At 43.9% G+C, this 19,599-nt stretch overlaps 1 protein-coding gene across 1 annotated transcript in view; it reads right to left on the bottom strand.

Moving 5' to 3' along the window:
- Positions 1-3,786: 3,786 nt before the first annotated feature.
- LOC119889892 (xaa-Pro dipeptidase-like) overlaps positions 3,787-19,599 on the bottom strand; it is a 48,153-nt gene continuing 32,340 nt past the window's right edge. The window contains exons 6-14 of the mRNA XM_038700805.1: positions 11,250-11,482; positions 10,602-10,729; positions 9,765-9,828; positions 7,565-7,612; positions 7,254-7,315; positions 6,402-6,446; positions 5,386-5,461; positions 4,556-4,602; positions 3,787-3,942 (exon numbers count right to left, since the gene is read on the bottom strand). Of these exons, the coding sequence (XP_038556733.1) occupies positions 3,870-3,942; positions 4,556-4,602; positions 5,386-5,461; positions 6,402-6,446; positions 7,254-7,315; positions 7,565-7,612; positions 9,765-9,828; positions 10,602-10,729; positions 11,250-11,482 (776 nt within the window). The 3' untranslated portion in view covers positions 3,787-3,869. The remainder of the gene's footprint in view (positions 3,943-4,555; positions 4,603-5,385; positions 5,462-6,401; positions 6,447-7,253; positions 7,316-7,564; positions 7,613-9,764; positions 9,829-10,601; positions 10,730-11,249; positions 11,483-19,599) is intronic.

The raw sequence follows: 19,599 nt of genomic DNA, 5'->3' as shown, positions 1-19,599 counted from the left end.
CTAGGTTCACAGAAACTTTGTGGTCCAATGTACTGATCTGTATTCAAATACAAAAAAAAAGTATGAATGCAATGAATCAATATTTGCAAAGAACATAATTTATTTTTTAACAAATATTTATTATTCCAGGAGGCCACATTTAAAGTAGTGAGGTAAGACTGTGACTGTGATGCGTTAAAACCTCCAGAAAGCTTGAGTAGAGAAAAGCTAGAGACACTGAGTTAAGATCTATTACTACTGAGGTAGGGTTCAAAGGCAAATTCCATCAATGCAAAAGGGAAAGTCATGAATTTATATGTTGAATACAGATGATACAATCAATTTAAGTTCTCAGTGCAACGTACAGTTTTATGATAGCGTTAATGCTATATTATTCACCTTGACCACTTGTAAATAGTTGAGTATAGGTATATCACAAGTTTAACCCTATGGTTTAACCAGGGATTTGTTTACAGCTTGACCTGATTTTGTTATAAAGTTGCGTTTCAGTAGCAGCATCCACAGATTTCCACTATTAAGTTACTTTGTAAAATTTTGGAAATTTTACAAAGTAAAATTCTATTCCAGGCTTTGGCAAAAGATTCAGCACTATTGTACATTTAATCACATAAATTCCTTTCATGGTTATATACCATGCTACGCAGACACTGCGAAACAAGTTAGCATTGCCTTGTGAGCTCTCTTGTGAATAACTCCAGTGAAATCAAGTCCAGTGAAAAAACATACAGAAATATACAACTGTGCTGGCAGATTGACCCTTCCAAAGCCGCAGAAGCGAGCCAGCACTTGGTTCTTGATGAAGCAGCTCTAGGCGGGGTTGACCAGGGCCTGGTCCGGCAGGTGGTTGATATGCCGGGGTCCACGATGAGGACCAGGCGGCCCATTCGAAGACTCTTCAGTCCAGGCTCATTAAAAGCTCCACCCCCTAGTTTGTTAAAACCACAGTTTAAAACAAAAGCTCAAAACGTTTCCATCCAGATAAGAAGATTGGTTCAGACTGTGATTAGAGATAAATGGTGTCACTACATTAAGCCATCTTCTGTAGTTACTGAAACTAGCCAACAGCATCGTTTGGCATGTATCCAAAGACTGACTGAGCCCTGTATTCATATCCAGGAAGCTTTGCTTAACAGTGTATTCACACACTTACACCTTCTGCTGGTGAAGACTCAGCAGTTCCACTGGAGCTACTGTGGGTAAACTGTCTTCTGTATTTAGTTGTCAGAAGAGCATAACTGTACAAACTGCTCCACCACAACCTGAAACCATCTGTGTTGAGACAACATTTCACCTTCCTCTCTCTACTGCAATCATCCTGAACTTCGATTCTCTTTTTGCTCAGCTCTCACTTCTGCACTTCTCTCTATTATTGATGACACATGAATATTGGAGTTGTTTTTTTCTTCTGTCTTCGAACTTTGACCGATACCTACTAGTTAGCTGTGATGTGGGCAATCACAGTTTAAGTCTTCTGTTCTCACCTGAGGGTATTCATTGATTGATTGACGTTTTATTTCGAACATTTGAAAAAAAAAAAAGAAAGACAAAATAGTGTTAAAAAACAGATGAACAAAACAGATGAAAGTAAAACTCCATAATATTAAGTATTTAAAAAACCTCTATTTACATGTGCGAAAAGGAGTAGGAAGAAAGAAAACTTAACCCTTCCACATCAATGCCCAGCAGGTGTCCCAGGCTGTGGGGCATGAAGAAGGAGCCCAGGTGGACCTTCAGCATGTCCTCCAGCTAGGCGGTGCATGTCGGTCCACTTCACACCTTCAACACAAACAGCTTGGTTTATAAAGAACAGGAGGTTTTTTGTCTTGACCTTTAAATACATCTTAGCATGCTTACAAGTAAAAAACAACACTAACATGGATATCAAATTTGGAAATTTTATATCCCTATACCTAAAAAAAAACCTTGTATTAATAAATTGTTGTGATAAAAATGTTTAACTGAACTGAGATTTAAACTAATTTTTAGGCTTATCTAAAGATCATTACTAGCTTTATCAAAAACAAAAAAGATAGGATGCAACAAAACTATATGCTATTCATCTCCATGCCAGTGATAAACTGATGAGGGCAGAAGAATTTGAAGTGTAGTTTACTCTTTATATGTCAGTAATGTGTAATCAATAGTTAAACTCTATCAAGGTAATAACATTGTTTGATGCAACCATGACAGTTTGGGAGGATTTGAGGACAGCCTCATGGACGGCACTCTGGTCGTGAACTTGCCGTTTGCTGGGAAGTAGCAGTACTGCAGTAATACTCTCCACCTGTGTCAAACAGACTGAGCTTTGGGTTTTTCAGTTAATTACAATGCACAAAGCACCAGAATCCAGGTCCAGCCAGTGCCATCTAGTTACAACACCAACAATTTCAGACAATTATAGTCCAATCTGTGCGACCTAAAGGCACGATGAGTTGAGTAGCAGCAGTTCAACACTGCAAATGTGCACTGTTTACAGGTAATAAAGATAGAGCTACTGCAATTTAGACCCTGTAGACATGATTGTTAAAGCTGTTTTTTTATTTTTAGCTTTTTTGTGCATGTACACAATTTATATTTTGAAATTATGAAATGTAAGAAATGTCTTACAAAAGCAACAAGCTGAATTGTATTTCTATTTGAATATTAAATATATCTTCTGGAGGTAATTGGATTTAATGATGTTCTATTTCTATTGTTTTATTTAAGCTAAAGGGGGTGGTAATGGTAAAACTAAATGTAAAACTGTAACATCGACTGCCTGCAGGTGGCACAGTTGTCATAAGTATAGCAGTTATTGATTTAGTCCATGCTAAAAACTCTGACAGCTACTTACCACTTGTCTCCATCCAAAACTGTCTCATCACTGGGAGCTCCAGCACTGGTTGTAGAAGATTACAGAACAATTATTGCTTCTGGTGTTGACAGATGACACAATACATGGACAGAAGAGAGATAAAATGTAAATAAATGAGAAATAATTTATTATACCACAAAGTGATACTCACATGACATTAAAAGCTACATGACTAACAAAGCTATGTTTAACACAATGTTGAATTAAAGAATGTATTTCATCACAATATCAAAGGGATTCCAGTCTTTTCAGTGTGTCATCAATTTTCCTTTACTTTAAAAAGTCCTCACTTTTCAAGCTCTTAATTTGAACCGGAAAATTAATTGCATCCACTGACCACTAATCCCCAGGAAGAATTCATTTCACATGGCCTTTAATACAAAAGGTCAGCACATGAGTAGTACAACAAATTCCTCATCCATAATGATGCTGCTAGCTGACAGTTACCCTGCAACAAAGAGGAATTTGATGGTGGTTTGGCCAATAAGCCAATCGGGATGCTGAAAGGCTACAGACTTCAACTTCCACTGTGCCACAGAGACTTACAGGATGTTCTGCATTATACTGTAAAGTGTTTATAATATTTAGTTAGTAATGCTCTGTCCTACATGTGAAGATGGCATTTGATGGTGTTTGGTCTAAATATATGAACTAATGGCAACTTTAACCTCAACACAATCTTTTATTTCATTAATAACAACATCCTTATTTTGCCTGGTGTGTAATTAATCAATTAAGGAAGTAATTATGGTAAGTATCTGAGTAAGACTGTAATTATGCTTGTCTAGATTCAAGCGAACGTGCACGGATGTCACGCGTACAAGTTCGCATGCCATTTTTTTAATGCTTTGTTATATCAGCTTGTTAGACGCACAGTCCGCCCAACACATAGTTGAGATTTGAAAGTTGTGCGTATCAGCTCTTCTGCAACCTACCACGTGTACATGCACCTTTGGAGAAGCCTAATTTCAGCTTCAGTCGGAAATGAAATGGGTGAACATTCATTGACAAAGCCTTACGTTCCACAGATACAGGTGTAGGAGGTGTGGCGCATGCCCCCTTTATTGTAGCAGTAGTGCTGGAACAGGCTGCAAAGGAAAAAAAGACCCAGTAAGAAAAAGGAATGTAAACGATTTCAACACAGCAAAGATCACAGAAAACTCTAATTAGCTGAAGGACTCTCGCTGCCCTCTTCCTGACTCCATGCCTTTTAAGAATTCATTCAGGACTCATTCTTTAATCATCACACGGTCAAGCATGTCAAACACTATGGATCTTGACAGCATCACAATGCTGTGTGAGAAGAGTCTTCCTATTTCTAATTACATAGCACAGGAAAATAAGCAAATTATTTAAAAAAAAACACACACAGAAAAAAGCGGCCAAATATGGCTGACATTTGCTTTTTGTGGTGAATCAGAAACTCACACTCGTTTGACTGTGACACAATTTCCAACGTGATGAAAACTAAGTTCTGAATCTAAATTGATCTAGGCTGAAAGGGCCATGTCCACCTGACAGGTTTACCAGTGTCATTACATCGGCTATAAAGTAATATAACAAATATCATGTAGATATAAACGAGATGTCTTTATATGTCAGTCAGCTGTTTTACGTGTACTATGTCTTTTCACCAAACACGGACCTATACATCTCAGGCATGAAAAACAAGACAGTCCATTGACAAAATGCTCCACGTACCTCTCCATTTCATATTCCTTCTGTCCAGGCTTCACATGCTTCATGACCTACGTAGAAAAAGTGTGATTACCGTAAAACGTCAATAAATGGCCGAGTCCCAAATAGCCGCCTACCTCCTTTACTGGCCTGGTGTGGGAACATATTTTGACAAATAAACGCAGGTCTCCATTGAACGCCTATTTCAGTTTTGTGCAAAAGGAATTAAAGGCCTATCCCATATGGACGCCTGTCCCAAATATAGGCAGGGTCAATTCACTGATTAATCAAAGTTTTACAGTATATGTGAATAGCAAACTTAAAACCTACTGGATAAAACCGTTGCAGACTCTTGTGAAATGGATGTCAATGTCAAACACATGCACAAAGCAGTAAACTCTCATGGTAGTTTCATGTAGTTTCATTGGGACACAAAGGTAAAAATCTACCTAAACTAAGCCTAACAGGAGGAAAACAATATTGACCGCTCATGGTAAGTGATTTCAGAGGACAGATAACACTGAGAGGTTAACTGCTCCTCAACCCCTGAAGAGGTTATTCATGGTGATAAAGCGATATCCGGTGCTGAAGTAAAGATATTGCTTTAATGTTACAGCTTATTGGTCAAAGGCTATCTCTGTTAACAACTGGCCTTCGAGCTACGAGGTGAAGTTAAAATCGAAAGCATTTAAACAGTTTACAGCCTTTGAGGATCCTGACATCTTGAATCCTTTGGATGAGTTTTAAAGTCAATATGCAGCTTGGTACTTCGATACATTGGGTGTTTAATGCTTGTTTGTGCTTAATATTTGAGAAACCTTGCAGATGATGTGTCTAGAAGAGAAAGATCTTACCATTTTATGGGCTTCACTGGAAATCCGGTTGGTGTAGCGCAGGACCTCCAGCTCCATATCAGTCTTAATCAGACGGCTGCAGACACAGACAGACCAGCGCTCTCATTCTGATCATTGCCATATCAGCACAGTATGATTAATATGCAGCCAAACAGGATTCAGAACTCATATAGCTATCACACTGAGCTGAAGGAATACAGTATCTGGACTGTGATGACTCAAATAGAGACATTTTTGAAATATACACTGCTAATGCAGTAACAGAGACCAAATGTCTGGCAGATGATCCTCCATCATTTTCAGGAACACTGTATATAAATGACACCTGCAATTTCTTGAAATTCCAGTGGGAAACCTTCTCAAAATATTCTGCAGAAAGTGTTTCAGACCATAATAAAATGTAATACATTCTTTGATTTAAACCTAGGCTTTAAGACTATGTTAGAACTGAAGCTGTTTGCCTGCTGATCTTACAATTTCTCATTCATTTGTGTTAAGAAAGTGGTAGCTGCACCTTAGATGGCTAGATACTGGAGAGTAGTAAGGACTTCTACAATAATATCATAAGACAGTGGTACCCATTAGTAACAGTAATAAAAGTACAAAGAAACGGCCCATTAAAAGGGAGCCATGCAAGCTCCACAACGAAAAAAGGGGCAGGGGGGTTCAACGAAGTCTTTCTCCCCAGGAGGTGTGCCTGAAAAGCATTCCTCCTTATATCAGAAAATGTCAATTCATCTCAGGGGTGCAAACTCTAATGCCAAGGACAACCATGCGAGCACGAAGTCCATTAAATCCGTGCAGACTGGCTTGTAATTCTAAGAGGGGAAAAAACAAGCCAAAGAAAAGATAGGAGGATTGCACAATTACATGACTGGGCAGCTGTAAGTGCCAAGGTTTGTGAGTTAAAGGTAGCAAAATCTGACTGATGAAACTGAGAGACTACAATACATTCTTTATTCTCATCTTAAGTGGGCTCTCTGAATAATATTATAAATCACATTTTAATGACTTACCATTCCACAATGACTGGGTGTAAAAGAGTGTTGTTCACTTGGAAGCTGATAAAACAAGAACAACAAGAAACAGAAGCATAATAAATATAAATGAAGCTTTGGTGAAAGTTCAGTGTTCTGCCTTTGTTCCTCTATGGGTGAACGTCTATTTCCTGCTGTTCTATTGTGTTTCTGAAGTCCACATACTGACCAATGATCCTTCTGCCCGTGGTCCTTGAAGTGTCATTACAATTCTGTCATTCTGTCTTTCAGGCGTACTACTGCACAACACACCTGCTCGCCGTCACCACCATGACCTCCAGAATGTCCAGCGAGGTTCAACTGAAAGTTACCTCTAACCACCTGCTAGCTTTACTCCACCACCACCACTGTCTAGACTCCAGGAGGATCCTATCCTACTTCCAATGTGCATATGTGCCTACGCTTAAAAGATGCTTCATCGATGGAGTCAAATGGCCAAAAATGTTTTCTCTCTTCAATAAATACTGTTATACACTTCCAACTGAACTCTCCTTACTGAAATGCAATGTGATGCAAATTGATACATTAGCTTTGAAATAAGTATATGAGACTTAGTGTTCCAGTTAGGGTCAGAGTGTAGAATAGATAAAATGGTGTAATGTATGCAGTTAAAAAAACAAAAGAACAAAGACGCGCTAAGACAGTAAGATTGCCATTAATTGACAAGCAAAAGCAAGATTGTTGCTTAATTAAATCATATTCAGAATTAAGTTAATCAGCAACAATTGGTATGCATGAGTCTGTTGTATCCTTGGTTATAACAGAGAAAACAAAAACCTCCCAAAACAAAGTATAATTATGTTAATGCAAAGTGATGCCAATTAAACATACCGACTAATTCCTTCAAAGGAGGCTTCGCGGCAGATGCTCCCGCTATCTGTATTCTGTCCTCGCTGCATGGAGGAAAAACACAAACACAAAAAAGTGCTTTCCAATGTCACTACAGTACAATCAGTTGGTTTATATCCATTTTATTAATGACACCTATTTTCTAATGACAGATGGACTGTAGAGGATGTAGAACTAGTAAAAGGAGTTTGCACTTATTCTCACACTGCACTTTTTAGCAGCAGGTCAACATATTAATCAGGTTTTTAAAAGTTCTAACTACACTCTGCTAAACAGAGAAGCCAATAGCATACCAGTGTTAGGAGCACTGCTGGTCCCAGGTTGGACAGGACATCAACTATCTGCAAGGAAGCAGACAGAGAGCAATGAGAAGACTGAGACACACAGTAGAGGAGACGATTCAACAAGCACCAGTTTACTTCTGGTCCCGGCTGCAGAATAAAGGTCACTTTGTCAGACGCCGTTGTGGCTATGTGGCGTCTCTGCTACTCATCAGCACACTGAATGACAAACCTCAAGTGCCTTAATTGCTCCTCTGCCAGCAGCTTAAATGTCAGAAAACAGATCCCAGACTCAGTGTTCACAAACACTGTGGTGATATTTGAGCAGTGATTATTAATACCACTGACATTGACTTCCTAAAACATTAACTGTGTTCTCCAACACATAAAATCTAGATAATATTGAATTGCAGTTTCATTTTGAGACATTTGAATAATTGCTATTTTACATAAAAGTTTGAAATGTTTTGCATAAATAAGTCAATGATTAGCTGGCACAATAACTTAAACCTGGTTACCGCAACCATTTGATTTGAAGTCAAGTAGAGGTACATGAAAAAACTTTGAAGAGTCATGAGGATATAAATCAGTGGTAACAAAAACACTCCTGTTTTGTTTTTTTTTATTCAAAAAGCTGTACAAGATAGGTTTGGGTAGGCAAATGTGCACTTACTTGGAATTTACTCAAAATATCATCGCAGATAAATAAATACAGATATCAAGAAAACTCAGCCAACAATTTATCATGATGGTAAACACCAGCCAGATACTTTAAAATAATGAACATATTATTCATAGTTTTCTCCACAAACTGCTGCATTCAACAACTCAAAGGTGAACTGTTTGCATGTTAAACAAGGACATGCTGATAAAAGTGTGTGTGTGTGTGTGTAACAACACCCTCCATGGCTGAGTGTTTGAAAAATGGAAAGTTGCTCAAATATTCAGAAGCTTGTTCTGCTAAAAAAAAAATATTGTTCTGTTTTAGGTCCTTCTGCAGGCAACATTTCCAGCTCAATGCTGAACACCACCAACTGATTTCTTTGACTAAATGGCAGTATTAGTTAAACAAATCCTGAGGCAACCATTATATAATTTAATGTTTTCTAAAATTATACTGCAGTGTTGAGCTGCTATTGCTACATGGAAGATCTGAATGTTGAAGGAAGTGATCATTTGAATCTTAACCTGTAACTAATTAGGAAATCTAACACCTCAGGCAGATGCTGAGATTTAAAAATACCAGAAAAATCATCAGTAGGATGAGTCATCAAAAGGTCACAGTGTAAATGTAGAAATGAATGTCATCATTTCAAATGCAAACTTCTAAATGAGTAGTTGGCCAGTGAAAGCTGTTATATTATAAGCTGATTATATTATTTTGATTTGTCAACATGCACACCTCCAAAATAGCACAGAAGCTGTCAAGCCTCCAACATAGTTCCCTGGGAATCGGCTGCCAACACCGATACACATGACTGTTTTCCCAAACTCTTAAAATAAGCGATTACAGACAGTCTGAACAGGAACGTATGTTTTAGACTAGGCCGTTAAAATGAAGAGAATGAAGCTGCTGGTTACACATTTAAATTAACATTCAAATGAAAAGTCTTCAGAGAATTTGATGGTTGATCTATGTAAGAGGTGCGTACACATGGGAGACTTGTTCTACCAAATGAATTATTAGTGTGTGCTTTGTGTGAGCCCAACTACTGTCCACATTTTCTCAGACAACAGCCATATCTGATATCGTGGACTGGTGGCCTGATCATCTGCTCACACAAATGAGTGCACATGCCCCAAACATCCAATCACACGTAACCACCAACAGGCCTCAAAGATGTTCTATGCAAGTTAATTTTTATCTGAATCCCTTTGAATAACACATTGTGACAAATATGTTTGGCTGAAAAGGCTTCATAATTGAATTTTACTTGACATGTTTAGCCGAGGAGATGTAAAAATGTCTGCAACGTCACCCTCTACTGTAGGAGGTCCTAGTACAAACCTAATATTGGTCCTTTCACCTTTAAAAAACTGTCTACAGAAGAACTGATGTCCTTTGCTGTAACTTTACAGCTCAGTGACTGAACATCAAGGTTCAGTTACTGCACAGAAAAAGTTCACACACGCACACGCACACACACACACACACACACACACACACACACACACACACACACAGTTAAGACCAGCACCAACACAGACTTACATCACAGGTGTAATGCACCTCATCAACAGCATACTTCCCCTTGAAGTGCTCTTTAGGAAAGATCCTGTCAACAGAAAATTACAGTCAACAAACATGAGAACTTAAAAACATAAAACAGGGTTAGACACTAGCAAAACTGGACAAAGATCAGAGGGAGAAAGCAACACTAATGACAAACTCGGCACATTCAAGTGCAAATAACAAGGAATTTGTTATTTTTAGACACAAGTCAGATGACAAACATGTTTTGGAGTTTGAAGATCAGTGGAAAGTGAACATGTGACATGGTCAAGAGTCTGCAGTTTATTTCCAGATCATGATGTCTGGTTTGGAGTCTGTAACACTGTATGCTTCATTCCTTATAATCCACAATCTATCCGCACATAATTCAATACAAATGTGTAAAATAGTCATGTTCTTCTGTAAGAAGAAAAGTTGTTTTGTCAAGGTTGTGTTTTTTGACCATTTGCAAGAGGGTGAATAATTTCTAAAAGATGCAATAACTAAACAAGCAAATAAATACAACTAATACTAGCACTCTTCTTACATGTGTGTGTGGACTGGAAATACTGGCTTTGGTAGCAGTAGAGTCAAACATGTCTGAGTTGGTTTGGGTGACGACAAAATTAAGTCTTAAATGGTTCTGGGTGGTATTTACAATAAATAAACTAAATTCAAACTCTTCTATAAAAACATGTTTATAGTGGATGTAAAATATGGAACTGTGTAGCGCATGACTTTGTCGGCCCTTTCTTCAGGTTACAGCTCACGGCTGTGGACCAGCTGGTGATGATTGTTGGCCATGTACACAGCTCTTTGAAGATTTGTGTGACTCACTCTCCCATCCAAGTAGCATAGCTTTCAGGCAGTTTGGGAACAAAAAGGATGGATTTCCCAGAGTCCACATCAATGGCTCCATAACAGTCAGGCTCAGTCACTCCAAAAGCCCAGTGGAAGAAAGACTCCTGCAGAATTCAAAGAATCATCCAGAGCATTAGTGAGGGAGATTATAATAGTCAGAAGAAGAAAGCAGGAAGTTAGTCAATGTTGGTCAGATTATTACATGAAAAGTATAAGATGTTATCCTTCATTAGGCCAGTTACGTCCAGAGAGGTGAATACAGAGCACAACAACAAAACAAAACATTGAATGTGTCATAAGCTTATGCTGGAGTGTCTGGAAAAACAGATCTTAGACATGAGTGATTTCTCTGCAGAGTCGCTGGCCTACATATTTTTGACAGAGTGAGGTTAACAGTGCCAGAGAAGCTCAGAACTGGACTTGACTTTGAGAGAAGCTGGGTGAGGTTTTTGTGGGACCTTGATAAAATGCCTTCTGGGCGCTTTAGCGACCGGGCACAACAAACTGAGAGGACACTGACACAGGACATGCTTGAGGATCATAGATGGATGAATTATACAAACCTTGCCCCCACCTCAGCCTCAGTTTTGTAACAATCCTGGAGTCAACTCAAAAACTACTTACCTGCCTGAAAAGAAGGTCTGTGTCCGTGCAGTACCTCTGCTTCTGCTCTCCTCCCTGCAGCACCACCACTGACTGTGGCACCACTCCATCTTTGGCTTTCAGCCCTTGGCACAGTCGTCGACGGTTCTCTGCAAACAGGGCTGCAGACACCCGCAGGGTGTCATTACCCAGCCAGTAGACAGGTCTGAAAGGACAGGGAGACAGAAGATAGGGTGGAGTAGTGGTTGGTGAGACTGACCCTCAGGACCCTGGGTCTGGATTAGGATTTCTTTGCAAGTAAGAAAGTAAGTTTATTTAATATAGCACCTTTCACAGAACGAAGTCACAAAGTGTAGTCATAAATAAGAGACAAAAATAACAGAAAACAACAACATAATAAAATAATAATTAATCAAGAATACATAAGCAACAACATCATAACAACTCATAAAATAGTCAATAATAGGCAGTAATGAACCTTAAAACACACAAGATGTATCATAAAGTGCACAAGCATAAAATGACATAATTTTGTCCAGACTCTCCCACACTATTCCCTGATATGGTAGTGTTTAGAGCTGCTGTAGAAACAACATAATGTTTTGTAAATTGTTGAGCTGGAGATGTTGTGGTTTCGGTTCACGCACACACACACACACACACACACACACACACACACACACTTTTAGTAATCCTTAGGTTTTGGTTAGTACATTTCAGCCAGAAGAGGTGGGTGAACCACAGCCCAGCTGGCCTTCAGAAGGAGCTAAGACAGATATAAACAGACATCCTTTTAACTGATAGGTCTTGGTTATAAATCTTGGTCTCTGGTCGAGGCTTTGCTGATAACAAAAACAACATATCTGATTGAGCCTGGACTATATAAAAGGTTAATCCATAACCTTATAGTATTTTATGGCTCAATGATTTCTGTATCATTCACTGTTGGCTCAGTATACAGGTGTAATTGTGGATATGTGAGGACAGATCGGCCCCAGTGAGGTGGTTATTGAAGGAGGGTAATCATGTACTACACTGCAATCCAAAAACCCTGCTGGCAAGAGCCCAGGAATAAAAAGAAAAAAATAGCTTGTGAAATGTAGTGTATGCTATTATATACAGTTTTTTTACTGACTGTGTCACATAAACTATGTTAATTTTTGAGGTAAGAGTTATTGGTGTTGTACTGGATTACATAATGTCAATAGATGTGTCTGATGTTTGTTCCAGTCTCTGGCAGAAATCACCTTATGCCTGCTGATTGCTAACAATTTTATGATTACCACAATGTTTTCTTGTACAAGATGATCACAAGAAGTCTGCCTGGGTCATGGTCACATGAAAATGAAGCATGTTCTATTGAGATCCCAAGATAAATCTGAGGTGTCAAACATGATTAGAGGTATAGGCTAAGACAGAATTTGTTACACAAAATTATTTCCCTAAATTACTGCCCTAGATTTTTATTTCGCTATGATGTTTGAATATTTTACATGCCTAGCTTTATTAGGATAATGTTTAACATGTTTATTAGAATGATGTTTAAGGCATTTATTGAAAGATACACTGAACTTTAAGGTGCAGTTTTCTCGCTCAGCCTTATTACTCTCAGGCTGCGGCCTTCACATTTTTGCAGGAAGACACAGACTTTACAAGAACACACACACACACGCCTCACATTCTACAAAGACACACACACCCGGCCAGTCAAACAGTGTTGCTAATTGGCCGCAGGGGAAGTTACAGTGAACACCATGAATCAGACATCCAAATGAGATACAATGGGGCCTTGTTAGATTCTCACATAATGTTGATTGCACTTGGGTCCAGGCTCGATAAGAGTAAACGTCTCGGGTTACGTATGTAACCCTGGTTCCCCGAGAAGGGGAACGAGAGACTGCGTCGGTTACGACACTATGGGAACGCCTCTAGGCGAAGCAGGTCTGAACGTGAATGAAATCACTCCAATCCTATTGGCCTGTTGCTAGAACGGTAAGGTGTGACGGAATAACCGGAGGAGTATAAAGCACACCTGTACACACTCATCATTAGCTTAAACTATGAAGCAGGCGCTTCAGGCGGGGAGAGAGGTGCGGCGGGCCGACGCAGTCTCTCGTTCCCCTTCTCGGGGAACCAGGGTTACATACGTAACCCGAGACGTTCCCCTTCGAGGGAACTCGAACTGCGTCGGTTACGACACTATGGGAACGAGATACCCACTAAACCGTGCCGAAAACCCCGCCTGCCCCTGTGTGCAATAAAGTGGCACTACTAAGAGGAGAGCGCACGAGTGCCAGGTGCCGAAGGAAGGTCAAGACTGTAAAACCGAATGAATGTGTGCGGAGTGGCATAGCCAGCCGCTAAACAACATCCTGCAAGAGGCCCCGGAAAGGAGGGCTTGAGAGGCCGCCTTGCCTCTGGTAGAATGAGCCCTCACAGCCACAGGTGAAGGCAAACCGCGCACCTGATAGGCCAGGGAAATAGTCTGAACAATCCAGTTGCTAATAGTATGTTTGGATGCAGGGAGCCCGGCCCTGGGAGACCCAAAACACACTAGCAGCTGGTCAGCCTTCCTCCAACGGGAGGACCTCAGAGTGTAAATACTCAGTGCTCTGACAGGGCAGAGCAGATGAAGTCTCCCGTCCTCCGCCGTCACATGAGGTGGAGGATGAAATGCCTGCAGCACTGTGGACCCTGCCGCACAAGAAGGCACTTTAGGGATGTATCCTGAATGAGGGTGCAGGATAGCCCTAATATTCCCCGGGGCAAACTCCAGGCTTTGCGGGGAAACCGAAAGCGCTTGGAGCTCCCCCACCCTCCTTAGAGAGGTGATAGCAAGGAGAAAGGCCATCTTGAGGGTCAAGTGCTTAGCCTCAGCTGACTCCAGGGGTTCAAAGGGGGCCTCAGCCAACGCCCCAAGAACCACTGCCAGATCCCAAGTGGGAACCTTGGACCGAGTCGCAGGTCTCATCCTCCGGGCACCACGGAGGAAAAGTACAACCAAGGGAAGTTTCCCCAAGAACCCCTCCCTCAGAGGGGTGTGGAAAGATGAAATAGCTGCCACGTACACCTTGAGGGTGGAAGGGGAAAGACCAGCAGAGAACCGGTCCTGGAGGAACTCAAGTACCTGAACCACCGGGCAGGTAACAGGGTCCACCGACCGCTCCCTACACCAAGTGGAGAAAACACTCCACTTCAGGCCGTACATCCTCCGTGTGGACGGGGCCCTGGAGCTCAGGAGGGTCTCGACTGCTCCGGCTGTTAGACCCGCCTCTAGGTACTGTGCCCCCTCAGGGGCCAGACCCACAGTCGCCATATGGCGGGGCAAGGGTGAAGAACCCGGCCCTGCGCCTGGGACAGCAGGTCTCTCCTCAGAGGGACCCGCCACGGCGGGCCGTCCAGGAGCGACATGATGTCCGAGAACCACACCCGGGTTGGCCAGAACGGGGCTACGAGCAGTAGGCCGACATAGTCCTGGCGGACCCGCTCCAGAACCCCGGGAGCAGAGCGACTGAGGGAAAAGCGTACAGACGTAGCCTCGGCCACGAATGTACCATGGCGTCCAGACCCAACGGGGCTGGAGGAACGAGAGAAACCATAGCGGGCAGTGCGTAGTCTCTTGAGACGCAAACAGATCCACGTCTATGGGGCCGAACTCTTCGCACAAGAGCTCCACCACTTCGGGGTGAAGTCTCCATTCCCCGGGCCTCAGCCCCTGCCTCAACAGCAGGTCTGCTCCCTGATTCTGTGTCCCCAGGAAATACATCGCCCTGAGCGATAGTAACCTCTGCTGGGACCACAGGAGGATCTGACGCGCCAGTCTGTCCAGAGGGCGCGAGCGCAGACCGCCCTGGTGATTCAGATAGGCCACCACCGCTGTGTTGTTCTACTCGGAACGAACCAGGACGTGGTGGCCTTGGAGATCGGGCAGGAAACTCCTTAGAGCCTGGAACACCGCCAACATCTCGAGACAGTTGATATGCCACTCGGATCGATGCACCTGCCAGGATCCCCTTGCAAAGCGGCCATCCATGACCGCGCCCCAGCCCGTGAGGGAGGCGTCTGTCGAAATAACCAGCCGGCGACAAGACCCTCCCAGCACGGGCCCCTGGGACAGGAACCAAGTTTCCTTCCAAACTGATAGGGAACGAAGACACTTGCGCGTACCCAAACCAGACGGAGAGGATTCCCCTCGGGGAAAAACCCTTGTTCCTTAGCCACCACTGCAGGGGTCTCATGTGCAGCAGTCCAGATGGTATTACGCTGGACGCAGCCGCCAGGAGACCCAACACTCGTTGAAAGTGTTTCATAGTGATGGCGTGGCCTAACTTCACCCCTTTCACGGCAGCCAATATGGTGTCGACACGTGCCGGAGACAATTGTGCCCGCATCGTTGTCGAATCCCATGCAACCCCTAGGAACGTAGCCCGTTGGGTGGGCGCCAGCACGCTCTTCTTTGCGTTGAGCCTCAGCCCTAAACGCCGCAGACGAGCCAGAACGACATCTCGATGCCGAACCGCCAACTCTCGAGACTGGGCTAGGATGAGCCAGTCGTCGATGAAGTTGAAATCCGGATGCCCCGGAGCCTCAGCGGGGCCAGTGCTGCAACCATACACTTGGTGAATGTGCTAGGGGAAGTGCCAGGCCGAATGGAAGAACCCGATACTGGTAAACCACACCCCGAAGGCAAACCTCAGGAACTTCCTGTGAGAAGGACTGATGGAGACCTAGAAATAGGCGTCCTTTAGATCTATCGTGACGAACCAATCCTCAGATTGGATGTGCGTCACGGTGGCGGGGATGATGAGCATCTTTAACCTGAATCTCCTCAGAGACCGGTTAGAACCCGCAGATCCAAAATAGGGCACGCAGCCCTCCGTCCTTCTTGGGGACTATGAAGTCTCTGTCTGGGGGGGAGACACGTTCCACGGCCCCTTTCCTCAGCAGAGTACAAACTTCCTGTCCCAACACCGGACCTTGCTCCGGGCGGACCACAGTCCAAACCACCCCCTCTCTTCTGTTGAATTTGGAGGGCGGGCTATGAACTGTAGTCGATACCCATCTATGGCAGTGCGCAGGACCCGCGGAGAAATGTTCGTCAGGCTCCGCCAAGCGTCTGCAAAGACTGCCAACGGAACCAGCCCCTCGGGGCTGGTGGTCGGTGTCTCGTGTGATCTTCTGGTGGACCCCTGAAGCCCCAGAACGGCAGGGGGGAGCCGCCGAAGATCCACGGTGAGTGAGTCGGCATGCCGTCCGTCTGCAGACCCTCGGGGCAGGCAGTACGGTGCGGACTCGATGGTGGCAGGTGCGTCCTGAACGTGTAAACGGCGGGATAACATCACCTGTTGCCACGGCGGAGGGGACCTCGGTCGGCCTCCGGGGGGGGTGGGGGGGGTGCGGGAGGGGAGAAAGACTCCCCTACCCCGGTCTTCCCTGAGCTCCGTCGGGACTGGATGACGGTCCTCAGATCGCGTCTCTCAGACGGCTGAGGGTGAGAGCGCCGTCTCGCTGCCCCAGCTCCTCGGGGGGCCCCCGAGAAGCGACACTCTGCTTCCCTCCTCTCCGTAGGAGCTCGTAGAGGGAAGGGACCTACGCCTGGCAGCCTCAGCTGCCTTGGGTCCAGACCGGCGAGGGAGGTACTGGCGGAACGCTTCGCACTGCGTCTAACGCTTCGTGGTTCTGCGAAGCTCCGCCAGATCTTCCTCGGAGGGACCCCCCCTCTGAACCATCTCCTGTAGCAGGTTGGCTTGGTAGGCTTGAAGCACCGTGGTGTGCAAGCTCGCACCTGCCTGGCCCGCTGGCATGTACGCCTTCCCCACAAGCGTGGATGTGGTGCGACATGGTTTGGATGGTAACGCCGGCTTCTCCAGGGAGGACGCAAGTCGAGGGGAGAGATAGCTCGCAAGCTCATCCTCCACCCGAGGCATCCTCCCATAACCACGGTCCCTAACCCCCATCACATTACTGTAGTTCAGTGATCGGGGTGTGGAAAGCCATGTAGAGAAGGGTCTGCCCCATGATTTACTCAGTTCATCATGTAAATCAGGAAGAGATCGGCGTGGAGGTGGTGCGTGGTGCTTAAGAAATCTTTCATCAAGCTTACCACTAGCCTGTGGTGTCTGCTCCTCCTGTCTCTTGGTGTTGAGCTTAGCCACGGCTCTAGTTACCACCTCCAGCAGCACGTCATAGTCGGGCGCGGCCAGATGTCGCCGCCCCGACACCCGGAAGTCATCGTCCACTGCGCTGAGCAGGTCCGCCTCCTCGGAGTCGGATTGCTGCCGCGTCTCCGGATCCAAACCGCGAGCGGGAGAAGCCGAGAACGGGCACCCCGAACGAGGAAAGGAAGCGTCGGAGCCAGCGGATGAAGGTCGGGAAAAAGCCTCAGCCGTCCCGAAATCCTCCGACAGATCACGCTGTGAACCCCTGAGTGAAGCCGCCGGGCCGCCTCAGCGGCCGCATGGCCCGCGCCACGGGGAAAACACATCCGGCCATCCTCGGAAAAGAGAGCCATGCTGTACCTCAGTACCCGCACGGAAAGGGCTTCGCAACGGGCGCAGGCAGCCCCCTCGAGAGCTGCCCGTGCGTGCTCCATTCCCAAACATGAGAGACACATCTCATGAGAATCTCCATCCGTGATGTACCGAGGGCAAGAAAAAACACACCTTCTGTACATCTGGTTGCCGGACATGCTGGTAGACTTCTTCTTCAGGTAAGACACACTGCTTGTAGGACTGGAGCTTTCTTCAAACAACATACAGAGCGCCTGCTGAATAAAAAAAAGCTAATGATGAGTGTGTACAGGTGTGCTTTATACTCCTCCGGTTATTCCGTCACACCTTACCGTTCTAGCAACAGGCCAATAGGATTGGAGTGATTTCATTCACGTTCAGACCTGCTTCGCCTAGAGGCGTTCCCATAGTGTCGTAACCGACGCAGTTCGAGTTCCCTCGAAGGGGAACTAAGATTTATAAACATAGGTGGCCCTGGCAAGGAGGGCCTGTTAAGTGTAGAAGAATAGATTTTTTAATACAAAGGAGCGAGACACCTGCAGCTCTGAAGGTCATCATGTGATCGAGCACACGAACCTGGAATGACTGTGTTAATGTTGATTGTTTTATGCATCTACAATGTTTTGCTAATATCAAGATGCTTTCTTATTTCTGATGTTACATTTCAGTCTTTTTTGTTTTATGTCTTTAGAAGTGCTGTAGGGCAGAATGCACTATTGTTTTACGTGTGGAGGTGAAGGTGGGTCTGACCTTAAGATCCACAAGAGGAGGAGCGAGACAATCAGTGTTATACAGAGTTTGAGGAGTCTGCCCGGTCAAATTACTTCATTTTAAAAGGACCCCAAGCCAAAAAGTTTAAGAACTAAACGGATTTAGTGAAGACAATCATGTCTTTAGCGCTTTGTTTTGTGTGCCAGGTGGACTGGTCTGGTGCATACGAGAGATTTCTTTTGAATCGGTAACGACACTGGTATTATTTGGCATGACATGAGTCATGTGAATTTCGTTTGGCAAATGAAAAAAATTGAAAGGGGATGAAAAAATTTGTTGTCTCTTGCCACTGACTACATATTTTTTCCAAAGTACAGTGCCATGGTGGTCCACCAGAAGGGGAGGGACTTGGACTCTCTATAGGGATCCCCAGTGCATTACAAACTGACGTCGATGGTCTTTACCATGCATCCATATGTGACGAGTTGGGGAGTGATGCTGCGTTCCAGTCAACTCGGAACTGGGAAATTTCCGATCTTCAAATAGAAAAAATACTATGGAACACCACTTGAAGTCGGATTTCCTAAAAAATATGTACCCCGACTTCACAAGTAGCAGCTGAATGACGTCCCACAATGGCAACTATTAAATTAAAATAATACATGCTAGTATCAAATAGTAAAACTTGTTCTACGTGTAAATTGATGTAGAAATATTTTGTCAATGTTATTAAGTAGCTGGTTATAGAAAGTCATCTTCTATGCCTAAAAGTTATTCAGGAAAATGTTAAAAATGCCCAGAAATGTGAAAACATTTGTAAATATAGCCCACAACTTTTGCTGACTTTTGACGATTACCAAAGCATGTAGCTAGAAGGATACACAGTTAACGAGTAATGTATATTTATCACTCATTTTTAATAAAATGGCCATCCTTTTATTTAAGTTGAGTGTTTAATTATGCATAAACTTGCCAAAGAAACATAATTTTGTCAAGATCAACCAAGTTTATTGTTTCCATTTGGCATCATGCACCACCATGCACCTGAAATGCTTTGAGGTCGGAAGTCGGATATTTCAACTCGGACATTTCCCAGTCTGGAACACGGCACTAATCAGCTGACACAACAATGTGCTGCATTCATGTCTTTA

Source organism: Micropterus salmoides, unplaced genomic scaffold (genome assembly GCF_014851395.1).
Source record: "Micropterus salmoides isolate LMB-PRFRI ecotype aquatic unplaced genomic scaffold, ASM1485139v1 Ms_hic_scaffold_6, whole genome shotgun sequence".
Taxonomy (NCBI): Eukaryota; Metazoa; Chordata; class Actinopteri; order Centrarchiformes; family Centrarchidae; genus Micropterus; species Micropterus salmoides.
This window is presented reverse-complemented; position numbering and strand designations above follow the sequence as displayed.